Here is a 26,629-nt window from a genome sequence, read left to right as displayed (position 1 = left end):
ATGTAAAAACCAAGAGAAAAGATATTTTAATTATGTTATACCAAGAGTGTTTTCTCTTGACGAGGCCAAAACAAACAAACAATAATTTTGTATGTGCAGTGCACTTAAATCAGCAAAAATGTATCTTTATTAAACCTAGGTATATGTTTTTAAATTAAACAGAAGGTTTACATACTAACCTATTTTTAAAAATTTAATTATTCTTAACACCCTATTGGTTAGCAACAAAACAGAAACATTAAAAGATTACCTAGCCCAATTGGAATTTGAACTTTAAGGTTTATTTTGGTTGTTAATTTTGCTAATTAATAACAAAATTACAAAGTTTATTACAACTAGGTGTGTCTGTGATGCCAATCATCTGACAAATTCCCTGAAAGCCCTGAAGTGAAAAACACAACTAACAATGGATTTATTATTACTTGGATCTTTCACCAGATGATCAAATACTCTAATAAAGTGAAACTTGTAGCTGGCTAAAATAACGATCCACCCCATTTAATCCATCCCTCTCCTTCTACTGGATGAACGAACTGACCAATAAGTGATGTCCATGTTAACAACCTAAATTGACGACAATTATTACCCTGTCATAATATCCACGTATATTCTATATCCATTCTACTTACCTTATTTCTTTAGGTTCATCATAGAGAGGAAGATCAGATGGGCGGATTAATTTTGTTTCCTCTTCAGCTTTTACAGCTAGCTTCTTAAACAGAAAACTCATTCTTAAATAATCTGGAATCATGTGCTTGCTGCTATTACAAAATATTGGTCACTAAACTATAACAGAATAATAAGAAAATTAACAAACAAAAAAAGGTTGCGAATAATAACATAAATGTCTAATACCTAATATAGATATAAAAATTATCTTGTTATAGAAGTAATTAAAAAGAAGGGCAAATCAATAATTTTTAGAACGTAAAAAAGTTCCACAACTTTCAAAGTTATGGAAAGGGTAAAATTCTTATACCTCCTTAATTTTAGTTTGTCTTCTATATTTCATTAAAAAATATATATACATATAACTCTTCATTTAACATATGGATTTTAGTTCTCAAAATAAAAAGATTTATATCATTATTTTTTACATTTAAAATATGACATTTATGTTTATTAATTGCTTGAACAGAATGCTAAATGTTTTTATATACTATCACAAAGAGGTTTAAATAAAAGAAGAAACATATTACAATATGTTCTTTTTAAGCACTAAAGTAAAAGCTTTTTAAAATCTAAAAGATATTAAAATTTAATGAACAATTTTGCATTTTCTTCATTTGTATTTTATTTGATTTTTTAAAAAATTTCAATTTTTATTCACTTTTGAAATTTTTTTTCCTAATTTAGTTGTAAAGGTTTTATTACGTCTAGAGACCTCAAGGGGCGTAGTCACTAGTGTCACAAAAAATTTTGATGAAATATTTAAGTTTTAAGAAAGTACAAATCAGTTTTTTTTGTATAATACCCAGTGTAAAAGCAATTGAAATGTATTATGAACGTTGCATGTTAAGTAACTGTTTTTATAAATAATCCAAAAATTGTTTGAAAACAAACATTATAATTTTTGATTTTACTCACAATAATAATAAATTTGTAACTTTAGTTAAAAATATCAAAATGATAATATAAGAAGAAGAAAAATATTTTATTTATAATCATTAAATTATAATGGTTATAATAAGATTATAATAGCTTTTACTTTAGTGAGTTTTTAAAAAAACATACTGCATGAATTAATAAATACTGAAGAAAACAAAATTCTATATTAGATTTATAGTAATGGTAAATAAATAGAAAAATAACACCCTTGCCAAAATAATCTTTTAAAAATCCTAAAATATTTGATTGTGCATAATAACGAAGATGGGATAACACCCTTGCCAAAATAATCTTTTAAAAATCCTAAAATATTTGATTGTGCATAAAAACGAAGGGGGGATGAAGGATAAGGTATATCAAGATAAATTTAAAAAAAACATTAAAAGGGGATAATTATTTTAATATCTTGGGGAGTGAACATGATAATATGAAAATAATGATATATAAATAGGTAAAATAGGTGCAGAACATTAAAGAACTCAAAACGTTGATATGAAAATAAACTTTTACTTTATCTAAAGAAACAGGAAAACAAAAAGGTATGCATATGATTTTAATAACATTAGGTATATTTAAAAGAGAAAAAACAACAAAAAATGTATCATAAATGTGAAAACATAATTTTCATACTTTGATATAAATATGCAACAGTTATTTGGTTTCTGGAAATCATTGAAAGCGAAGGTTTTTTTTCATTTAGGGTCTGCCCGTCTATTCGTCCGTCCCTAAGTGATAGCTATTATTGTTAATTCGGGCCAGTTAGAACAATTTCGATTTCAAACTTGGCATGCTAATTTCTGAAACAGTTGAGTACAATTTAGAAAGTGTAACAACTCTATATTGAATACCAGAAAGGCCGGATGTTCATTTTAAAAATGATGATATTAGGCTTGTTTAAAAAACACCATTTTATATGATATAATCTTCCTATTCATATGGCATTATGGTATTCTAGGTAAAATTTGTTTAAGTGAAGCATCTCTTTAATAAGGTCTTAAAATGTAAGGATTTCCATATCAAACTTCCTGTATTTTAGGATTTATTTATTCAAACTTCTAAAAATAAAGATAAATATGTGTCACGTTTTAACTCTATATTTGTTAATATTGGTTTGTTCGACCTTTTGATTGAATATATTATGGATGTTTTCAACATTGTTTTCTTAGGAAACATTATCTTAAAGTTATGTGAATAAGATGATCAAGACCTTTTGATCCATTCTTCTATTTCTGTCTATTTATACTTTCATAGTTTATATTATATGATTTATTCTTAAATAATTAAAACTGTCTTCTAGAAGTGCAAAAGGGTGTGTTGGTGGTAATCCCTTCCCCTGGCAATAAGGGGGTGGATACATCCATTGACAAGGATAGGTATAATACACCCATCTAAAACTACTTGATGGGAGGGGTGGGTTAGTCTAGCAAAACTTGTGCACGCCACTGCTTCTAATATACAATTTAATAGTTTTTTTTCCAGAAACCAAGCTGAGCAGAATAAAAAGAAATACCAAATTTTCAAGATTATTTTATATTCAAAAGTTGATTTAATTTTCTGGGTTGATTATTAACCCCTTTATGGTCCATACAAATATAAGGTACGATTCTTCGCATCAGAGTTATGATATATCATGGTATTTATAGATATGACTAATTATTTCATTATTTATACAAATTTTTAAAAAACTATCCATCATTCACACGAGATTTAATTCCAATATGGATTATTATAATAAAATATAAAATAAACAGGCATTGTACTGATCAGAGTATACACAATTCTAATTTCAAATATTCACAATTTTACCATTTTAGACCGGGTCATGTTAAATTTTTAGATTGTCTAAAATTCAAGAAAAATGAGGAAAAGCAAATATGTCATTAAAAACATTAAGTAAATGACGCTTTCTAGCTATAACTTTAAAAGGGGGATTTGTTAGTCTGTTACAATAACACTTGCCACAGAACCGGTTAAGGTATCCTCCTATTAAAAGAGGTTCTTAGGGTTCAGGGCAGGTTTTTATATCTGTTTTGTTATCAAATTGAATATGCCCCTGATGGCTAGAGGTGCATACTACTGTGATTATTATGAAAAATTAAATGTTTGTTTAATTCTAAGCAATAATATCTTTAATCTATGTCGATAAATTTGAGAAAAAAATAATAGAATCTTAAATTTCCTATGTTATAATACCTACATAAATAAAAATATTAAATATTAATGTATATACACACTAAATTTAAACAGCAACGGGATTTACATCCTTCTCTTGTAGTTCTTGCAGGGTGTTGATCAGACTGTCAATTCCTAACAAAAATCCTCGATCAGGTCCCTCGTGCAGGGTCGGGTCCTTCAGTCCGCTGTGGGTGGAGTGGGCAAAGTCGATCATCTTGACGTTGACTAGCTTCTTGGCCTTAGAGGCGGAGAAGAGAGGTCGGTCAGCTGGAAGGTCTTCTAGACTGGATATGCTTGTGTAAGATGCAGACTTCTTTCTTGACCTAATTTAACATATCTTTAATATTGAATTTTGAAAGGTTTATGTGAGCAAAGTTAGGATTTTATTTTAACCGCATACTGCCGTGTGGGCTTCCGCAGAATTTAGGGGTTGCAATCTTTTCAAAACCTAAACCCAGGAAGTGCTTAAACTATATTAATATCACTCAATTGGTTTAACCAGTAGCAGTCGGAAGAATTTCAATCTCATTTTCTTTGTTTAAAGATATGGAGCAAACTTTTTTTAATCTGGTGATTATAGTATTAGTGTTGAAATTTTTAAAATTTTCCATCCTGGCAGGCACAGGATGCCAGCAGCAAAGCAAACCTGACATGGTCATCCAGCTAAAAAGCAAACTTGTATTTTTGGCCTTAACAAACGTTTATTTGGCCAAAATAATAATATACTCTAAAGTAGCACAACGCAATAGCGTTTTAAAGGATACTAGCGACTGCGCCCCTAGCATCTAGATTCTAGGGGCTATATATTCGAAAGAATATGGTAGGGCAAAAAAAAGCTGAAAACTATACCTACTCAGACTTTTTATAAAAATAAAATAGCCTAAAACCATCCCGATACCTATAAGTAGCTTTACTAAAAAGAAGAACCATATCGGTACAGTGGTTAGCGAGATCCTTCGCTACAGACAAAAAAGCTTATTTATTTATTAGGATAATGTTTACCATGAGTTAGAGCTCTGATTAACATAACCAGAGAAGAAAGAAAGTTGATCCAGAGATCTTGACATCTCATTGTCTTCACTATCTAGTCCACCAATCAGACTTCTTCCTAAAAAAAATATTCGTCACAAAAAAACACATATGTTTATGGAAACTTCACCAAAAGTAATGCAGCATTAGGGGTTAAAAAAAGCTTGGATTAAAATACAAGACCATACCGTAATTTCGAAAATAAACAGATAGATTATAAAAGAAAAATAACTATCAATGAAAATACTAAATAAAACACGACACAGTATAAGCTAAAGTATAAGTTGTGTCATACGAACATACACTATTAGAGTAGCTGCGATACTTTAAAACTGGATATATCATTATTAGGATCTTACACCAGATTTCATATTCTCTAGTAGTAAAATTTGTAGCTGGCTAAAATAACAATAACACCGATCTACTCCCTTTATTCCATCCTCTCCCCACCTAATGGATGAACGAACTGACCAATATACGAGTTCCATGTTAGAAAGTCATATTATCCACGTGTATACTCTAAATTCATTAATAAAAATAAAAATATTTCACTCGTCTTTCCCTGACAACTTACAAATGCTATGCGACCTAGCATTTCTTGCTTTTTAAGACTAACACGAAACTTTCAAGAGCACTCAAAACAGACTAGATATTATATAACATTTACTTACCTGAAAGTTGTAATAAGCTTGTTGTGCTCATACTATTCCGCAGCTGGTAAGATTCTTCAAAATTTCTAGATTAAGAATTAGTTTGAAAATAAAGGAATAATTATTTATCGTATCGTATTACAAACAGCTTTCTACAGGTATTAAAATGAAAAATTACAAGTTTAAAATAGTTTATGATTTTTAAAAGCGAAGCTTTTCTATAATTATGGTCGGTCCGTCCGTCCGTCCGTCCGTAACGGATAGCTTTTTTCGTTAATTTAGGCATGTTAGAATTGTCCTATCGATTTCAAATTTTGCATGGTGATTCCTTTAATAGTTAGGTACGATTTAGAAAGCGTAGCAACTCTATAATCATTACCAAAATGTCCGTACGTCCGTTTTAAACATGTTGATTTTTTTTACTTTTTAACAACAAATTTTTATATGATCAAATCATCCGATTGATCTGATTTTTGGTATATTGATTCCTGGGAGAACAAAGTATAATGTTATAAGCAAAGCAACTCTATAATCAAGTCCTAAAAATGTAGGTATGTCCATAAACATTATCCTGTATAAAGCAGTTTTTCAACAAATTTACTTAGAATTTTGCTTCGACTCTTATATATTTATATTCTGATTATTTAGTTCTGACACTATATCAGTGTTAATGACCGTTTGTCCTACCGTTTCTGTGCTTCGCTTTTATGGATGTTGTCATCCTTGTTATTTTAATACTCGTGATAAATTGTCTGTAATACGATACTATATATGTGATTTTTCAGTATTGCTAATACAAGTTCTAATCCGGTGGATATTAATCGGTTTAGTAGCCATACTGGAAAATAATTTTAAAATCAACATAATCTAATGAAAACTCCAAACGCCACCCAAAAAAATGAACACGAAACTCCTATTTTACTGAGTTTATTAGATCCATTAAAGTTGAATAGGTATCTCTATTTAAAATCCGACATAATAACATTAAACTAATAGAATAGAGAGGGCACGGGCTATATGAAACTCTAACCACGGGGTGGAGACCCTGTAACGACTTTCAATAACAGCCAATAGCTTCGGAAATATAATCACAGTCTAGTCGATACAAAAGAGCAGAAAGCAATTAGCTAGCAGGCGAAATACGTGTCCACAACTTGGGACAGATATTTTTCTGGGTTAAACAAATATGCTTATACATTTATAATGATAGATCATTACTTCTCCATAGAAAATAAATACTTACCTTTGGCTAATGCCAGAATGACTAATATATCCATCATAAATAACAAGAAGAGAACTTGTGTAGAACCTGTAGGAGTCAAGCTTCTCCAAAACCTTTCGCAATTCAATTAATTTCCTAAATAAGAATAATAAAAAATACTGAAAATTAACAATAAGTAAATCTATCAATATTCTTACATTCCACTTTTTCCTCCTAAAGGGGCGAGGGGGATGTGGTGACTCTTTACATGACATAATAATTGAGATAATTGGGTAAAATCTTTTTGGTTGTGTAAATAATTACCCCAAATGTTTATATCTTTCAGCCGCTTCCACCGCCGTTTTTTTGAAAGATACCAAAGAAAACATTAAATGTACATTGAATTTAAAAAGTTAATAAATTAAAATATTCTATGGATTGAAAAAAAAGGTCTAAGGTTCCTAATTTATACCCAAACAAAACTTTTTAAAAATTATTTTTTTAAATATTAGGAAAATTATATTAAACTAGCATCTTCGCCCCTAGCCTCTAGGGGCTTTGCCCCATGAGGTAGTTTTAAAAAAAAATAAAAAATATTTCGGGTGCTTCGAACCACACTCCCCCATCCCTATCCACATCCCCATCCCCAAGAGTAGAATCCGATCGGTTCAGTGGTTACCGAGATCTTAAGCTTCAGATGGACAGACATCAAGCTACTTTGTATTATAGATAGGTTAATAAGTTACCTTTTTAATGATTGTATCACGTCCATTCTCATCACCAAACCATTGCAAAAGAACTGTCTAAACAATTTATAAAATAAATTGGGGATAATTTATAATTAAGAGGAAAAATGGAACAACTCATTAAAAATTACTAATTGGAAATTTGTGATTTAAAATGAAATAGTAATTTTTCTTACTGAATTCTTATGTTTTTTAAAATCTTTGTCTTATTTTTTAAAATGCACCTATAGAATGAAATCTTTATGTAACGACGAAGAAGCATGTGAAAACTATACCTATGCCTTTTTTCAAAAAGTAATAACAAAACAACAACTCAAAATTAATAAGATTTACCTAAGTGCCATTTTTAGACCTTCCACTGATAAATTTCTGCCATAGTTCTTAGATCTGCACAAATATCTTCCAAGATTTAATTGATAAACTTGCATTCCTCCTAATCTCAACCCTAGACTGCAACTAGAAAAAGGAAGGTTGTGGTTAATAAGTTTATATTGTATTTAAAGATATTTGATGAAATTTATACTTAAACATAGCAATGAATATAGAATATACGTGGATATAAGTAGGAAAACATATTCCCCAATGTTGGTTGCTGATATGGACATCATTTATTGGTTATTTTGTTAATCCAGCAAAGGAGGGGATGGGGTAAAGGGGGTGGATAGGAGAGATCGTTATTTTAGCCAGCTAAAAGTTTCCTTTTATTGGAGTACATGATAATCTGGTGTAAGATCCAATTAATAATAAATCCATCAAGATTATACCTACTTTACCTACTTAATCATATTTTTAAAAAATAGATCTCTAGAAGTTAAGATAAACAAAATAATAACAACTTTAAAAAAAACCTTCATTTATCATATTCCTGTCAACAAAACTTACCTCGTTGAACTTTCAACTTTTGCAGTTTTAGATTTTTGCTTTGTTATTGAGGCCCCATCACCATACTGTCGAGTTCCAACTTTCAGATCTTGCAACAAAAAATAATTCACATTTATTTATAAAGTTTAAATCATGACTCAAAATTTAAAATTACACCAGAGGAATGATATTGAATATTTCATACCTAATATATTTTATAATTTATTGAAAAAGTCTCAAATATTATTCTCGATTAATGATAATAACTGACTTTCAAAGTAAAATATAGAGTAGCTTTACTAGATTACTGAACATAACCACTAAAGGATTTCTATTTTTTATTTTGGTTTGCCTATGGACCAAATATTGCTACTGAAAGGCCAAGCGTCCTATAGATAATCAACCAATTAATAGCACGACCTTTGTCTTATAATTCTAACTGTACTCGGTAATGATTTGCAACAGTTATGGACCAACGCATTCTCGCTACTCTAACTATTGATGTTGCACTCCTATCATAGCAGCAGAAGGAAGCATTTTTAACATCTTTATTTAAGACACGTCGTGCTGGGCCGAGATTCGAATCTTTTCGAAAACTAGCCTATGCGCAACATGTTAACATAGTCGCGGGTTAAAACAATGTTACCTAGTACACAAGGATATTTGTATTTGTAGGTCAGGTTTTCTAACAGGATAAATTCTTGAAATGTTGGATTGGACAGCCGATCAATGTTTTTCTTAATGTGAAAAAAATGGTCAGTTTGATTTTCTATCTTGAGGATTAAAATTATCTTTGAAGAGGTATAAAAGTTGTGCTAAGCTAGAAATTAAGCAGAATTTCAAACTATGAATTCTTCAAACCAAAAATTAATTTGAATAAACCCTGCTTTATTAATATTATAACAATTTATATCTTAACAGAATTAAATTAATGAGTTTCAATAAAGTGACTATATGCTAGACCTCTTAGTTAAGTTCAAATCACTAGGATTAGGGAAAAGGGAATGTAATTCTGACAAACGTTTCTAATTGAAAATTTACCCACAGCCCCCTGCCCTTTTTCTTCCCTTCTTACCCACTCCCCTCCACTCAGTTAAATCAAAAAACAAGTTTTACGCCAACTCTACGCCAACAAAATGTTTAATTTTCAGCAATCTTAAATGGAATTAATTGGCTTAAATGCAGCCCATGACTAGGATAAAAAATTGGAAAATTTAATATTAGTAAAAAAGATATTTATATTTCAAGATAGGTAAACAATAATAAAACTTTTGATGAACAAAAAGATACGAACAAAAACGGAATGTTGACTTACTTCGAAAACATTGATGCCTATTTTCATGAGATTTTCCCTATGACATTTGAGTGCCCACGGATTATAAGTCTTCTCTCCCTGGACCAACTCATCCTCGAAATATTGACCTAAAGCAAGAAATTCTTGGTATAAAAGGATTTAAAGAAAAAAACGTTTTTGTTGTTAATTATAAGTGCATTTGGTTTGTTGTGTCATAAAAAATCTCTAGATAGATTTTGAAAAAGAAAAGAGGAAAAATCAGGGATAAGGGATAGAAAACCTGGCCATTAATTAGGTCCCGGCCTAGATTCTAAAGGGATATTGCAACTATTACAAATTACTATCAAACTGGCGGACGCTCCCAAGTAGCTATAGCTCTAAACCAATAAGAATCGGCCTGTTTTTAACAACCAATCACCAATTGGCGAAAATTTTAGAAGCAGACAATTATAGAAAAAATAATGATTTCGTCTGCTACTAAAAAATAAATATAAATGGTGTTAGATCACATTAGCTTAATTATTAAATCTGCTTAGAGTTAAACATTAAAAAAGGGCCATATAGAAAAAACAAAAATAACGGGATTATTTTTTGGAAAGGAGGTAGCTACGAATTTTCATTTGGTAGTTTATAAATTAGATGTTGTATTTTGAATTTTAAAAATTTAATACGGAATTGATACGACACTTTAACCCTAATATATGTACAATACACAATACAACACAGTACAAATATATCACTACATAATAGAATCCAAAGAATACTTGAGAGAATGTTACCCAAGTGCATATTAATTTATTTATTTTGAATTTTAATTAGCAATGAAAGGGATAGTTTCACGAAGTGCATTTAAAAAAAAAATAGTGAACTGTAAGTTTTTCCTATTTTAAATAACGTAGTAGTGCATAATATAAAGTTATTGATTAAAATTAAAAGATTTGACCAGGGATTTTCCTTAAAAAATGAGTTTTTCATTTTTATTTTCAACTTCGTTGCATGTTATATGTGGCAAAAACTTTTTTGTCATAATTACAACTTTAGATAGCATTTACTAGTTAATAGAACTTCAAACTTTTTATACAACGAAATACACATAACAACAAAGAATGACCAATAAAATATTTAGTATAGTACTTAGAGTAGTGATCTTTTTATATGTCTTAGTAGAATATATTAGGCATTGGATAGATATGATTGTGATAAAGAATTTTAACATTGACCAGACCGAACTTTTTTTATTTGACAATATCTAAAAAAGTTAGTGATTTGCAACATAAATTACATGAGAATGGTCTTTTTATATATATATATATATATATATATATGTTGTATGGTTAATGGTATTTCCGCGTGAGATAATGTGTATATTGTAAACCGGACGGTTTTCTTTATTTTTTAAAAAGAATCTATAGAAAACCTGTCCTATGATGAAACGGACCTTATTTTTTATGTTTTTTAAGTAACTTGTCCCAAGGGGAACCCCTGTTCAATTTTTTTATAACTCTTGTGAAATATGTTGAAAAAGATTCTCTGATATTGGTGTTTTGGCTATATATATTTGGAAAAAAATAGACCATTCTCATGTAATTTATGTGGCAAATCACTTTAACTTTTTTAGATATTGTCAAATAAAAAAAGTTTGGTCTGGTCATGTTAAAAATTCTTTAACATATAATCATATCTATCCAATGCCTAATATATTCTACTAAGACATATAAAAGTTCACTACTCTAAGTACCTTAACTCTTTAAATACACTTCGTAGAACTATCCCTTTTCAAATAAAATTTTTACTCATTAATAAAAATGCAAATAATACAAACTAAAATCTGTCTGAGGGAAACCCAACGATAGCTTTCTGACAGATCAAATTACCAAAGTAAAAGATAAAAAAATTTTGGGAGAGAAAAAACTTCATTTTAACAAAAGCCATTAATATATAGGTTTATAAAAAGTTATGTTTTTTACTTTAAACTAGCTACCTGAATTTGATTCTATACTTTATCTACACACGCACACACAGCTTTTTTATTAGCGTTTTATACGAAGCACTGCGCCATCCCAAAACTGATTTATTAGGCTAGAAATAGGCCTAGGCTTGAAATAGGCCTGAAATAATATTTTCCTACGTTTCCCATCCCTTATCCCTGGGAAAAATAGAAAAAAATACTTCACAATATCTATATGAAGCTTCATTGTAACGGACATTCATATCGTTTCATGACGGTATAAAGATTCTTTTGTGCCAGCACAAAGGCACACTTATTTTATTCCTGGATGTTAGGATTAAATCTATAATACAAAGTAGCTTGATGTCTGTCCGTCTGACCGTCTGTCTGTCACTTAAGATCTCGGTAACCACTGAACCGATCGGATTCTACTCTTTAGGATATATACCTACTGGTCCTGTGGTGGTTTTAGGCAATTTTCTTGGGGGTGGGACACCCCCAACCCCCCAAAAAACAAAAAAATCCCCCTCATTTTTTTTTTTTTAAATAGAAAATAGTGGGGGTACTTATTTTTTTTTATTAACAGAAAGTAGTGGGGTTACCTTAGTGGGGGTAATTAATTTTTTAGAGGCTAAGGGCGAAGCCGCTAGTACTAAAAAAAGGGCTAACACATTAGCGATAAATGAGAAACCGAAGCTATGGATCCAGTTGGTGTTGGTATGAAGAGAATATCTCTGAAACAGGTAGATAAATATTTTTACCTGAAGGGCGACCATTCTCAATCTCAATGCTCTTGCACCTCTTGAGTCTCATTTTTGGTTTGCCGTCAGATGATGATGTGGAGTTCGAGTGTTTCCGGTACAATTTTCGATAACTCTCAGGTGGCAAGCCTTGGCCGCAATTTTATGTCATTTTAGTTGGTGCTAACACTCAAAGTAACTATTAATCACTGAACCTCATCCCTCCCTTATTACTAAAATAAAAAAGGCTTTTGATATGTCTAACCCCTGCAGGGGGAGAGGGTGGCATACCTAGCAAGGAATAGGCCTATAACTGCGGTGCCCTAACTCTGTTCAGAACTTAACTTACAGTATTAAACAAACAAACATCTAACCCCTCTCCTTTTTTCAATTTATTTCACAATAAGGGGGAAGGGGTTTCAGGCTCGACAGGGCAACTTTAAGTTCATTAAACAAACAATGACGATGCAGATCTGTTGTAGCAAAGCCTTTTGAAAAAATAAATAATACAAAAGAAAGCTAGTTTAGTTCTGGTGCAAAAGTACAGAATGATATAAAGTTTACGGTGCCTTTTAATATGATGTACCCGTCTGGGTCCTCTGTGACCTCAACATTCATGGTCCCCTTGAAATGCGGAGTGAAGGGTATGAGTGTGTGGGGCAGGGAACAGTAAAAGTTGAACTCTCGTTGCTCCAGGGGCTTGCACACGGTCAGGGAGTCCAGGCAGAATAAAGGACTGTGACCTCCAACCTTAGAATAATAAATAGTAAACGACCAGACAGATCAAAGACTAGATTAATCTGACAATTTAAAAAGAGGGAAAGAAAAGAAGATTGTCGTTTGCCTCAAATTGTTTAGCTTTTTTCTTTTTGTTTTTAATCTTGCAAAAATCTTGTTTTTAATCTATACTAGTTGCTTCGCCCCTAGACTCTAGGAGAGGGCGAAGGATGTCAGGAAAATGGCCTAAAACCACCCCCAAGATATTTATAAAGTACAATCCATTCAGCCAAGTAATTTTCGAGATCTTTAGCTTAAGACAAAAAACTTTACCACTTTCTGTCTGAGAATATTAGTACCTGGTGAATAAAAGGTTCCAGCTTTAGTTGTTGTTCTCCTGACATGGTTCTGGAGAGACCTGTGGCGGCCACACCAAAATACATTATCCCATTATTTTATCTGGACAGTAACAAATATGATAACATATTAACCAGCACGAAGCCAACATGAAGCTGAACAGATTACAGCAAATTTTAAAAATTATCATCCTGTATATACAAAAGTTTTTTTGATTAGGTTTGATTGGTTGGAAGATTTACTGACCCAAATTGTTTGTAAAAGTTACTTGAAACTTAAATTGGAGAATGGTAGCTGCTTAACTTGTAAAAAAAAGATTTTACCTCAAATTTCTGGATTAATTTTAACTTTTGACAAGAGAAGGATAATTTTTAAATTTCACTGACGCAAAACATTAATGCCCCCCTTAAAAGCGGTAAAAAAACAAATCATAACAATACAAAATGATATATATCTTGTATAATTGTATATAATTTAAGTATTATAGGATATATAGGATATAAATATTATGTTACTCATAAATAAAAAACGAAAATATAAAAATAGGTTTAAAAATCAAATCAATTATCAAACAAAAATAAGGTAACGAAGATTTTAAAAGCTTGGGTTTGAAAAGTTAACTTTAAAGCTAAAAAACTAAACATTTTGGGTCTCTTTTTTGCTAAATTAATCACAATATGTTAATAAAATCACCAAAATAAATAATATAGTAAATTATCATTGTTGAAAATATAAGGTTAAATGAACCAATAGAATAAATAATAAATAAATGGTTGGAGCGATTAAGTCAATTTCGTCCTTGTTTGATTGACCATAGGATTTAAGATAGTAGAGATTTTCATTACATGAAAATTATAAAAAGAACAAAATCAAGATGTCAAGTTTTATAGACTTTGCTCTGTGAAGCAAATTCTAATGTAAGATATGACATAAATACAAAAAGTATTGTCATAATGATCCAAAAAGAAAAAAACAGTCACTTAAGAGTTTAAGCAACTTTACAAATTTGGAAGATAACGTTTGGAACAAATGTACTGTGTGCACAAAAAATGTCAATATGTTTTTTATTAAGAATTTCAAACAGAAAAAAAAGAGAATTGATTAAATGAAACTGGCAAATAAGATAAAGAGAGGGGGGATAATTCACTTTCATACAAACAATAATCATTGGGATGGGGCTAGAATTTGTTGTTTCGTTTTTTGGTTATTAAGGATAAGATATTTGATCAGAAACTTATCATTTTTTATCCTAGAGGCCAATTTCTTGATATATATTTTGCTAACTTTTGTAAGAGTATTAACCTTTTCTTAGTTTTATCCTTGCCCGCCCAAGAGATATTCATATGAAAGTTGCCCCCCCCCCCTCCCTCGATACAACCTTTGGAAAAATACGGCCACGTGAAGAGTTAAAATATATACGTGGCAGTAATGGGTTTCTTAAATATACTCATTTCGTTATATTGAGCAATTGTTTTGTTTTAAGGATTTAAATAGAATCTCACGTTTAAAATCTTAAAAAGTTTTATTTTGCACCGGTTAGCGAAGAAATTTAAATTTAATTTCTTTGAAATGTCAATTTATGTTAGTGCAGCTATCTAAAACGGAGGAGTAAATGATTTGAGTAAATCTTGAGATACATACACGATGATGAGAATCAATGATGAAGCTTAAATTTTTTGTTATGAGAAATGTAAGTTTGATAGTGTTTTAATATTCTAAATGCAGGTTTACATTAATAGTTATCGGTAGAATTTTCTTAATACATTACTATATATTTGATAAAAGATTTTAGATTTAAATATTTTTGTAATGCGGGAAAAAAAAATATTCAAAGCTTTTAGATACAGATAAGGTACAGCAAAAAAACTGTTTTAGTATTAGGGTTGGCAATCCGTATCTGGATCCGGGATCCGGAATCCGCCCAATTTTTGGTCAATTTTGGAATCCGTATCCGGAATCCGTTTTTTAATAGCTGATTCGGATTCTTAATTGGTAGGCTAAAATTAGCGTCTTGAGTTTTTCAACTCCGCCTTTTTGAAGGGAAAGATTATCATCATTATATATATTTTTTTAAAATTTCTTTGGTTCTATTCTCGGAAGTGAATTATAGAGAACACCAAGTACATTAATTTTTAGGATATATGTAGCACTTAAATCTTTTAATTTAAAAAAAAGCCTTTAAAAATATTGCTAGAATCCGGAATCCGCCAAAAAAAATAATCCGGAATCCGCGGAAATCCGCCTTTTTTTTTGACGGATTGCCATCCCTATTTAGTATTTAAAATATCTAAATTGTTGATCATAGCTTTCTATACCCAAAAGCTTTTTAAAAAGTTGTGAAGATTTGAACTTTAATGGATTTTTAATTTTTAAGTTATCATTAGAATGAAGATTTTTATCTCTTGTTGGTTTAGTAGGGAACATTTTCAAAAAGATAGCTGACACTCTCGCCATTGTGAGTCCTTCGCACAGCTTCAGCAAACATCATACTAACATCAATCACCTAAATAAGAAACATTCCTATTAGCGAAGCTAATCTAAAATTCGAAAAGTCCGACTGTCCGTATGTTTTAATAATCTGTAATGTTGTCATGGATTTTACTGCCTTCTTACTTTGCCTGGTTTAGCCAATACATTCCCCCTATTCTCACTATTAATGTCGCGCATATGACAAAACAGCAGTAGCTTACTTATCATGACTTATATCAAGACTTCATCTCATCCCTGTACATGAGCTGAGCTGAGCAAAAGAGCAACAACATCAATATCAAACCTGAATACGATCACAAGCAACCATATTCTTGTCCTGAGGGATTGTGTTGGTCACCACGATGGCCTCGAAGTGGGACCCGTTGATCCTGTTGAGCGCCTCTCCAGAAAATATTCCATGGGTCAATATAGCGTAGATCTTTTTGGCCCCGTCGTCCACCAATTTTTGGGCAGCCTGGAAGTAAAAATCTTAGTTAAGTTTAAAATACGATAGGGGGATTTCAAGAAAATAGATTTTGAAAAAACATTACAAATCAAGGAAAGGAAATATATTTTGAATGTTTCTAATGGCATGGGATTCCTATAATACAGTTTACAACCCCATCCTCCAATTTCAGAGAGAGTATAAAATGTTGCAAAAATGGACATACCTGAACTATTGTTCCACAAGTGTCTGCCATGTCATCAATGAGAATAGCTATCTTTCCCTTGGCATCTCCAACTAGGACCATACTAGCAACCTTCACACAAGTTATCATTATCAGTTTATTAATAAAATGCATAGTAAAAGAATTTATGAACAATAAATCAAGTGATGTACTCGTACCTAATAAATCATCCCCTTAATTTTAAATTGTTGAAACAACATTTTAACTGCTCATGAGACGAGGCTCCAACACAAGAAAATCAAATGACCTCGTGACGTAATTGACGCATTAACGACCTACCGCGAAACCTTGAGATTAACAAAGAAGTGTGACACTTAAATACAGGTAAACTGTATAAAATCATACATTACCTCATTCGCCTTCTTTCTTTCTTTGTGAATAAGAGCAAAATCAATGTTCAGTCGGTCAGCGATAGATGTCACTCTCTGAAATAGTCATCATTGTAAAAGTAGTTCAAATCATAGGCATTTTACATTAGAATAGCGAAGAAATTGAAAACATGTGTTCAAACACAACAGAACCCTCCCCAACCCCCCAAAGATATTTTTGAAATAAATTGAAATAAGGGGAAGGATTGCGATGTCCTAACATACTTTGTGCATTAATTTATTTCAAAACTCTAGAAGATCAGGTCATGAAGTCTTTTAGCTTTGCTGTTTGATTAGAAAACAACCTTCGCACAAGTTGTCAAATTTCACAATAAATCACCCACTTAATAGATATTGTACCTTGGCTCCGCCGGCATCCGGTGAGACAACAATAGCCTCTGATCTGTATGTTGGAATATTTTCCTTGATCCATTTCACAACTGCTGGCTCTGCGTACAGGTTATCCACAGGAATATCAAAGAAGCCCTAATAATATTATTATTATATGGAGTAGGGAATGAAAATATCCAAGTAACCCCACCCTAGCTTGGTGGTCATTTTGTTATCCCCCTCTGAACGTTCTTGCTCTAACATATGTATGTACCATTGTACATATGTTTTAAATCTTATGTTGAATCTAGTGTTATATAAAAGAGATGCCATAAGGTTTAAGATTAAGAATAAAAAGGTTCTATCTTACAAATACCTCAAGACCGTTCCTAAGCTAGGATTTTTGAGATTTTAAAACCATATTTCCTCAGTGAATTTTAAGTTTTTTACCATATGGTAGTTAGTTAGCTTGTTCAAGGCTCTTCGTTCATACCTGTATTTGTGAGGCATGGAGATCCATGGTGATGATGTGGTCAGCCCCCGCCACACTCAACATGTTCGCCACCAGCTTCGCAGATATAGGAGCTCGAGATTTGTCCTTCTTATCTTGTCTACAAAATATACAATGGTTGTGAATCTTATCTAGAATTGAGCCAAGTCCGTCCATCTGTAACTGAAAAATTCCTAGTTTTAGAAACTTAAGTGAGCTTCAGTTTTTGGACTAGTTCATGAACCACACAAAAAAAATCTATTTTTTTATATTTGTCATTTAAGCATTATTTTTAGTAAACATACCATAAGATTTATATTTCATTACTGTTCACTTAATAATTAAACATTTAAGCTGTATTGTATTATATATGGACATTGACGTCCTTATTTTTATTGAAAGGGTAGCTACTCTAAAGCAAAATCTGTTCGTTTATATACGTTATATACCAGAGAGAGAGGGGAGACAATAAGCTGTTTATTACACTAGTACCCAAAGTTTTATAATAACGTTTTCTTATTCGTTGGCTTCACTTTAGGGGCTTCAGTGAATTTTGATTGGTTGATTTATTAAGTTGAGTGTTCAAACGTTTCAATCACTAATTTTTATCTACAGAAGGGGTAATTTTGTGTATCACTATTGGAGATGTACATCAATTTTCGGCCATTGTCTTATCCCTTAAGAACCCTGGTTAAACAGATATTGTTTTGACATAAACATACCTGGCATAAGGATAAAGCGGGATGACAGCTGTAATCCTCTCAGCCGAGGCAATCTTGCAGGCACTGATCATAATAAGAAGCTCCATAAGGTTGTCATTAACTTCACCACAACCTGATTGGATAATATACACGTCCTCACCTCGTACAGATTCACCTGAAATATATTTTTAAATTGCATATTGTACATCCTTTAATATAAATTAGTAAGGTTTTAATGTCTGAAGCTTAAGATCTTGGAAATTGTTGGTTTGAATGAGTTGTACTTTTTAGGGAATCTTTATAATTGTCTTTGTGTGGTTTCAGGCTATTTTCCTGGCATCCCCCTCTCCCCTCCATTGGGGCTAGGGACGAAGCAACTAAAAAACATATCTCAATAAGTAATAATAGCTGATGGTACAAAATTATTTTCGAAAAAGTTTTCAAAGTAAATTAGGTGGCTTTGATTTTCTTTTACCATGAAAAGGAAACACATTTTAAGAAGAGGGGGTGGTGAGGGTTAGCACAGAAAAACGTGTATAAAATAGTAAATTCATCCAAAAATACTTATATAAATATTATTATAGGCAGTTAAAACGAATACATAAACATATAACATAGTAGCTGTTCTAATAGAAAGCATACCTATTTCAACATTAGTTTCTCCGTTGGCAAATTTTTTGGTCACAACGTTGGCGTGATTGATGCCCAGCCGGTCACAAATCTTTTGTCCCAGGTCAGCGTGGGAGGACCCAGAGAAAATCTTTATGTTAGGCATTCTATGATTCTATAAAAACAAGGTACAATAGTCCAGTTACAGATCATCATATTATTGAGAAATAATATGAAACAATTATACATCACAATCAAAATACCCATTAACAATGAGAATATTACAGTGAGATGCTTTCAAGGTGACTGAATGTTAAATCCAAGTTTTGACTTTGCCGTGTCACCAGGGGAGCTACAGTGGACCAATCTTAAGGTGTCTCTAGAAAGCTATTAACATAACAAAGAAAAAACTATACAGGACTAAGGGTCTATCTCTCTCCCAGCTCCCACAAGAAGGGCGTAAGTGACATCTACACAAGAAAAATCGGTCACCTTGAAAGCATCCCACTGTTTTATTGTTCTCGCTTATTAAAGGATTAAACTTACATAACATTATTACATAATAATTTTAACTTTCACAGATTTTATTTATTTACATTTTTAAAACTTGATTTTAAAAGTTTTTTTTCCAGCTTTACAACAGTTGTTTTTCTAACTAATAAGTAAGTTTTAGCTAACTAGATTATTTTTTAAGGTCTTGCCAAAATTGGACTTAGCTTGTTTACATTAAATAAATAAAAATAGTAAGCATATCTTTATCACAAGACTTTACATTACATTATTCTAAATAAATATTGGTAAAATATATACAGTACAGTACAGTGTAAGCAAAATTGTAAATAATTTAAAAAATAAAATGTTGATTAAAATAAAATATTAAAACAGAATGCAATATGTTACCTAAAGCTCTAAACTGAAACAATAGTTTCGCATTTTCTTAGTAGCGCAGCTACTCATTAACTTGAGTTTGTCCATTTGTCAGAGCGAAAGTACGTCCTTCCAGAAAAAAAGTCTCGATTGCCTTCCTTCAGTTATTCTCATGTGTCATCCCCATCCGTAAATAAACACTTAACATTGAGTTTAAAAATAGATAGCAAAGTAGGTATTTTATGATTTTTAAATAAAACTTTTTCAAAAATTAAAACTCTTCCTCATAAAACTGAGAAAAAATAGTATTTTTTATCTCGTATATTTAACTGTATTCAATAGAAACCTAGGTAGTATATAAGCCCCGAAAGATTAACAACAATGCTGTAAGGTGCAAACAATCGATCACTTTGTTTTATTGGCTTGTTATTGCTGCGCCATTCATCGACAAAGTTATCCTTGTTCTGTAATTCAATCACAAAATAAATTCAGAATTATAACTATATAAATATTTGTCCATAGAATTAACTGTAATCAACACAAGCTATTAACATTAGAAATAAAACTGAGATATCCTAATCAGATACACAGAGATATCATGCACAAAACACGAATCATATCACCACCACCACTGCTATCATTACAATCTCACACCCTTCTCCCCTCTATTTGCACCACCCGTAGCTACTTTCTTCCGCGAGACAGGAAAATCAATTTAAAATCATAAACTTGTCATTAATTAAAAACTAATTTAAAAGCTGGAATTTTTAAAATGATATTGTGCATTAAGATTATAAAAAACAATTTTACAACTGGCAAAAATTGGCTTCGAAACCGATTAGTTAACCGGATATAAGCCATACTTAAAAATCATGTGTAGCATCGTATTACAGAAATTTTCCATGAATTTTAAAATAAAAATCATAAAATTGATTGTTAGCCCTAGCCCTTGTCCCGCTGGCGTTAACAAAACTTGTTTTATTATTTGAATATATACCTATCTGTCTATAATACGATGCAATTAATAACTATTATCGCATCGTATTATATTCAGGTGTCTACAGTTCAGAAAATAAAAATAATCCGTAGATCTTTATCTAGTTATAAGACAATTGACAATAATGCACTTTTTTCAGTATAGCTTAGAACCGGTTAAATTCCGGAAGAAAATAGGAGCCATACTGGAACAGTTTTTCTTTATATCCATGACATAATCCTTTGTCCCAGAATATTTCATAATAAAGCAAATATTACAAAAACATGCTCGTTAAAAATGATATTTGACCATGATACATTTTACGACAAACTAACATACATAAATATTATGTTTACTAGCTTGAATAGCTGACATCATATTTTTATGTTAAATAAAACATGAATTTAATTCAACGTAGCGCCTTTTTAATAATTATAAGATAATAAGCTGTTGAACATTTTTTTGGGGGTGTATATTTTCCAAAATTACCCCAACCACAAGGAGGATGAAGAAATTAAACTAGTTTGGAAAAATACACCCCTATTTTTTTCTATTACATATTTCCTATTGATATATTCAACTAAATGTGTATGTATATTACAGTGTCCCGTCCCAGAAAAATTTTGTTAAAATTTTGTCCCCCAGCCAAAATATGGTTGATTTATGCAAAAAAATGACCCCTGCAAAATATTTTTTCTGGAATGCAAAAATTGCGACGGTATAAGCGTCAAGCACTATGAAATGTTGAGGCACCCCTTATGGAGGTCAAAAATTCATTGCATCAAAACTATGGCTTCATGGTGCTCCCAGGAAAGGCATTGAGGAGTAGAATCAGGAACTTTTTGTCCGTTTCAAAATATCTCGCTCCTAGACTAAGAAAATCTCAAAAAAACTCTACAAATTAAACTATAAAAAATGGTGTTTTTTTAAGTCATTTCTAAGGCTAGGAACGAGATATTTTGAAACGGACAAAGTTTCCTGATTCTACTCCTTAAGGCCTTTCCTGGGAGCACCATGAAGCCATAGTTCTGATTCAATGAGTTTTTACCTCCATAAGGGGGGCCTCAAAATTTTAAAGTGCTTGTAAAGTTGCAATTTTTGCATTAAAGAAAAAATATTTTGCATGTTTCATTTCTTTGCATAAATCAACCATATTTTGGCTGGGGGCCAAAATTTTAACAAAATATTTCTAGGACGGGACACTGTAATGTATATGAAAAAATATTAATATAATATTTTAAAGTTAATATATACTGATCATTTACTAAATTACGTGAATAATAATAATAAAAAACTACATTTACATATTATACCTTATGGAAAAGATTAAAATACTTTAAATAATAAAATCCAGTATTATATTATATTGACATGTTTGAAAAGAAAGCCTGATTAAGAACTATGGCATGTTAGTGCTCTTCTTTATTTAGTAATATAAGCATTTTATTATTGTTTTGCATGAATGAATGAACTAGTTATATAAGAAATGTATATTTTTTGTGAACAATCTTATATGAGTAATTCTAAGAAAATTTGCATTGTACAATATTCCAATAACACTTGTATTTGTTAACACTTTGACAAATTGTCAATATACTTTTATTTAAAATCGATAAATATTATTAATATTGATTGTCCGCTATTGACTTGGTAATACGTCATAAGAATTATTTATAATTTAAAAGAACGACAATTTGCTAAATGAGAATTTAAAGATAATTTTAGAAAAAAAACCTGGAATGTTATTCTTTCTGTAAGCTTTAAAATTGACAGGACTTGGGTATCTTCAGTCAGTTATATGTAAGTAAAGATTATACGTTCATCATTACCTAAAAGGGACTTAAATCCAATTTCTAATTGTAAAATCCTACGTTAACACATGATATTTATCTTATAGAGGGGGTTTGTTTGGTAATTGACTTAATCGTCACTGAACCCCCCCCCCCCCCTCCCTCCTTACATTTATATTCATATTGTATATCTTATCTGATTGTAAAATAATGAAAATTTGATACCTACCTATATTCTATATAATTAAGAATCTGAATTTCTAAAAAACTTGAATTGTACAATATTATAATGGAAGAGTTTTAGTATCTTGTAAAACTTTCTTCGCCCATTATAGGTTCAGAATCTTTACAATATACACTCTTGTCACTATATTTGTAACTGGGATTCGAACTCTCATCCACAGCAGGACCAACCTGTGAACTGGAAGCACCGCTGCTGGAAGCAGAAACCTGTTTCCCTGTAAATGAGCACGACTCTGGACAGGTATGGCGGGGTTTAGGTGATAAGGGTGGAGCATGGATGTGTTCCTCTTCAGGCCCAGCTATGCTTGGAGCTATAGAGGCAGGTGGTGTTGAAATTACGGATACTGAAGGCTGGATAGGAGCAGGTCGGGTTAAGGTTGAAATTGATGAATTTAGGGATAATGAATCAGGGTTCTAAAATAAGTATTTACAGTGTTAGTATTATATAAATATCTTGTGTTTGCTCCTAGTCTCTAGAGATAGAGGGTAGGGTTATTTAGGTTAACCTTCAACACTTGATATTTGTTAAATAAAAGCAGGACCGAAAACTGTAATATCTTGATTTTATAGTTTGAAGGACACACTTAAAATAATGACAATAGCACACCACATGGTCTTAATCATATTTGGAAATGAAACATTTGTATACTTGCAAAACTGTCTAAATTCCTATTGTTTTTTTTGCAACAATGCTTAATTATAAGTAAAAAAAGTCTGAATTTACATTCATTGCAATCTTTGCTTGTTATGACCGTTTTCGGTCTTGATATAAAAAAAAAATATTGTAAAATACATTAAATACTTTGTATTACTCTTACCCATAATAGTATTAATAGAATATTTGAGTCTATTAGATAACTACCTGTATATCGGTCAGTCTTGTTTGCCTTTGAGATGCGCGAATCCAACAAATCAGTCAATCAAATTTCTGTTTCATTTTGTCGTTTAGAACAACGGGAACTACAATGAAAATAAAATATTTATCAATAATGTATGTACATTGGATTGTACAGTATTAGTAACTACTTATCATATTTTTAAATACTACGGTATTCTATGTAAATGATTTATTATTTCTGGACAAAAATGAAAAATATGTTACAAAATATAATTGGGGAAATATTATGAAAATAAAACTTACCTAAAGAAATAATTGCAAAAATGACAAGAAGAGCAACAGATTCAATTGTAATTGGATCCATAGTTGACGTCAGTTGTTGCAAGGTTACACCAGCCTAGACATATGTACAATGATACTTATATATCTATGCAAATATTTCATAAAATGATAATCCATAAAATTTCGTCTTAGACTTATGAATATTGCACTTTAAATTAGAATAGTTTCAATAAAATAGCAAGGAGAAAAATATTACATCAACTCAATCTCTATTAAGGACAGAAGTACATAAGTGTGCTTTATTGATTAATTTTATAAATAATAAAAATACTAATAATGCTATTGCTTATTTAACAGGGCTTATAACAAGGAAGGGAGCAGAAATTGGACTGTAAATGCTACTGCATCCCAAAGTTTATACATTCGTTCTGCAATTCGTCAGCTTCAAAACTTTGCAAGATAAAATTTAATGCTTATTAAGTTTCACTGTGTGACAAACAATTACCATTAATAATTTTGCTTATCATAATCGGCAGTATACACTATACATTTATGCTCATTCCATTGTTCAATCTCTTAAACTCCCTGGCTTAAACGGATAATCAAATGAATAAAGAAAAATATAAAATAATGATACCTGTATAAATACAAAAGAAGGGGGTGCAACTCCAATGAAAGATCCAATCCAGAAAGGAGTCAGAGGAACTCCTATACAACAAAGGATAATAAATATCAGAGAATTAAAAAGGATTTACTGTTACTGGCAGAACATGAATTGGAAATAGAAGATGTATATAAAGATTTTAGATTTATGGTTGGTAAACTCACGAAATAACCGTTATGGGACTATTCTTTTTATTTATCTACCTGAGAGGGGTAGGTAAAATGTAACTTACCAATGACAGGAGAAACAATATTGATAAACCAGTTTGGAAGGAAGGGAGTTATTCTCAGGAAAATAATGTAGGAAAGTAAATTGCTCCTGAAAAAAAAACATTTATACTTTAAGGATACAAACATTCATAAAAGATACAAATTTAAATAAAAAAGCGGACAGGACATCCATATGTTTCCCATCAAATTACAGAACACTGTTAGTTAAAAACGTGAATAATTTGGAAGTGTGATATTATTTCAGGGTATTTTATGAAACATTTATATTTTTTTGGCAAATATATTAATGCATTATATTATATTTAAAAACAATTATCTAGAAAAATATGACAATAAATAAGTCATTGGTGTGTTTAATTTTTAGGATAAATATGTTTAACAGAATGTAGGTGATAATGTGAAGTAAAGAATTTGAATTAATGCTAGAAACTAAAACAAACCTTTGTCTGTCGACTTTTTCTGACCAGCTGGCGGCACGTTCAGGCAGATATTTCCTAACCAACTTTCTTCCAACCAAGTATGAAAGCAGATAACAAAAAGAAGCGCCTATAAAAATAAAAGTTTGATTCAGTTTACTACAAAACAATGAAGTGTTTTCCTTTACCTGTAGCTGAACAAAAACAAACAGAAAACAAGGCGAGTGGAAAAGGAAACAGAAATCCTGAAATGATGGACAGGAAAATAGATCCAGGGATTGCAAAAGTCTGAAAAAAATCACAATTATAGAATTACAAAGTTTTCTGTATTTATGAATTCAATTTGTGTATTATATTTTGAGTAATGAAAAAGGAAAAGAAAGATCATATTAAAATCGAAATTTACCTGTAGAAAAAGGTAGGTACAAAGAAAACCTCCATAAACTTGGGCAAAGTATTTATCTGTATATCTGGAATTAGAGTTTGGATTATCATACGAGATTTTGATAAACAATAAACTAGGTATTCAATAAAATTTATTGTTACCAATTAATTTATTTTTAATATTATAGAATAAATACATCGAATTGAATGTTTTACACAATTAAAGGAAACTGCTCAAACAAATTATCAATAGTAGGTCCGATAATCTACGCCAACAAAGATGTATCTTGTGTAAAACCAGGGCGCGCGTGCCAAGACGAATGGGTTGTTTAATTATTCGGGATTACTACACATGTACCTGCCATGACATGAAAACACCAGTCAAAATTATGTAAAATAAAAATATATAACCTCGAAAGAACTGCACCAAGAGATTTTGCATCTTCAATATCACTTGGGAATTTAAGATATTTTTGTTCAGATTCCGCCACATCGGGAAAAGTTGAATATACTAAATAATATATCATTGATCAAATATTAAACAAAATGTTAATATTAGACAGATATTAAAAAAATTAAGAAGAAATATAAACATTCGTAAAAATATTTACCTAAACCCATTGTAATCAAAGATGTGGAGAAAATAAGAAAAATTAATCCAACAGCAACCCTAAAACAATTTAACATGTCTAATTATTTTTTATAAAATTACACTATATAATCAATCGTTTGACAATGTTAAATTATTTTTATTGAAAATCTATATTATTCACCATAAGAAAATCTTTATTAAAAAAGATCCCTTCCTCACCTAGTACTTAATTCTTTCTTTGATTCATCTGGACCGGGTACATTTCCTACGGGATCAACTTGTGTCGTCATTTTCTGTAAAGAAGGTTGAAAAATTACTAAACATCCGAAAGTTCAGTCAAATTTTCAATAATTCGAAATCGCAAT

General features: G+C 31.0%; 4 protein-coding genes across 25 annotated transcripts in view; 1 reads left to right on the top strand and 3 right to left on the bottom strand.

Moving 5' to 3' along the window:
* The window catches only part of Mic26-27 (MICOS complex subunit 26/27), a 5,003-nt gene extending 4,252 nt beyond the window's left edge, over window positions 1–751 (bottom strand). The window contains exon 1 of the mRNA XM_080157956.1: window positions 630–751. Within this exon, the coding sequence (XP_080014082.1) occupies window positions 630–751 (122 nt within the window). The remainder of the gene's footprint in view (window positions 1–629) is intronic.
* The window catches only part of Rpt2 (26S proteasome regulatory subunit Rpt2), a 123,485-nt gene that overhangs the window by 55,781 nt on the left and 41,075 nt on the right, over window positions 1–26,629 (top strand). The window lies entirely within an intron of this gene.
* Ip6k (Inositol hexakisphosphate kinase) lies at window positions 741–13,440 on the bottom strand. 12 transcript variants are annotated; one of them, XR_013878883.1, is made up of 14 exons: window positions 13,329–13,440; window positions 12,822–13,002; window positions 12,274–12,402; window positions 9,586–9,692; window positions 8,917–9,007; window positions 8,292–8,379; window positions 7,743–7,865; window positions 7,410–7,466; window positions 6,706–6,819; window positions 5,484–5,548; window positions 4,786–4,891; window positions 3,806–4,106; window positions 3,092–3,388; window positions 2,157–2,237 (listed from the first exon to the last, which is right to left on the bottom strand). XR_013878883.1 is itself a non-coding variant. In XM_080157947.1 (13 exons), exons 1-12 carry the CDS (start codon window positions 13,410–13,412, stop codon window positions 3,848–3,850), a joined length of 1,404 nt encoding a protein of 467 aa, XP_080014073.1. In that variant the 5' UTR covers window positions 13,413–13,440; the 3' UTR covers window positions 741–1,241; window positions 3,806–3,847. The 12 variants fall into 12 exon arrangements, 6 of the variants coding, with proteins under 6 accessions (XP_080014073.1, XP_080014076.1, XP_080014078.1 ...); XM_080157947.1 differs by lacking the exons at window positions 2,157–2,237; window positions 3,092–3,388 and adding an exon at window positions 741–1,241; XR_013878878.1 differs by having other exon boundaries at window positions 2,157–2,270; window positions 3,092–4,106.
* LOC145317067 (ribose-phosphate pyrophosphokinase 2-like) lies at window positions 13,423–26,629 on the bottom strand. 10 transcript variants are annotated; one of them, XR_013878889.1, is made up of 12 exons: window positions 26,484–26,629; window positions 26,284–26,342; window positions 26,084–26,183; window positions 25,695–25,758; window positions 25,477–25,576; window positions 25,313–25,418; window positions 24,875–24,960; window positions 24,616–24,686; window positions 24,000–24,093; window positions 23,721–23,818; window positions 22,845–23,272; window positions 19,156–22,400 (listed from the first exon to the last, which is right to left on the bottom strand). XR_013878889.1 is itself a non-coding variant. In XM_080157954.1 (9 exons), exons 2-9 carry the CDS (start codon window positions 19,146–19,148, stop codon window positions 15,737–15,739), a joined length of 960 nt encoding a protein of 319 aa, XP_080014080.1. In that variant the 5' UTR covers window positions 19,149–19,918; window positions 22,845–23,270; the 3' UTR covers window positions 13,423–15,736. The 10 variants fall into 10 exon arrangements, 3 of the variants coding, with proteins under 3 accessions (XP_080014080.1, XP_080014079.1, XP_080014081.1); XR_013878890.1 differs by having other exon boundaries at window positions 19,156–19,918; XR_013878888.1 differs by lacking the exons at window positions 22,845–23,272; window positions 23,721–23,818; window positions 24,000–24,093; ... (6 more) ...; window positions 26,284–26,342; window positions 26,484–26,629 and adding exons at window positions 13,423–15,093; window positions 15,677–15,829; window positions 16,100–16,270; ... (3 more) ...; window positions 17,676–17,793; window positions 18,395–18,548 and having other exon boundaries at window positions 19,016–20,833.

The sequence above is a fragment of the Acartia tonsa genome, chromosome 4, assembly GCF_053477335.1.
Source record: "Acartia tonsa isolate MP-2025a chromosome 4, ASM5347733v1, whole genome shotgun sequence".
Taxonomy (NCBI): Eukaryota; Metazoa; Arthropoda; class Copepoda; order Calanoida; family Acartiidae; genus Acartia; species Acartia tonsa.
The sequence above is the reverse complement of the archived record's forward strand: the minus strand, read 5'-3'. Positions and strand labels throughout refer to the sequence as shown.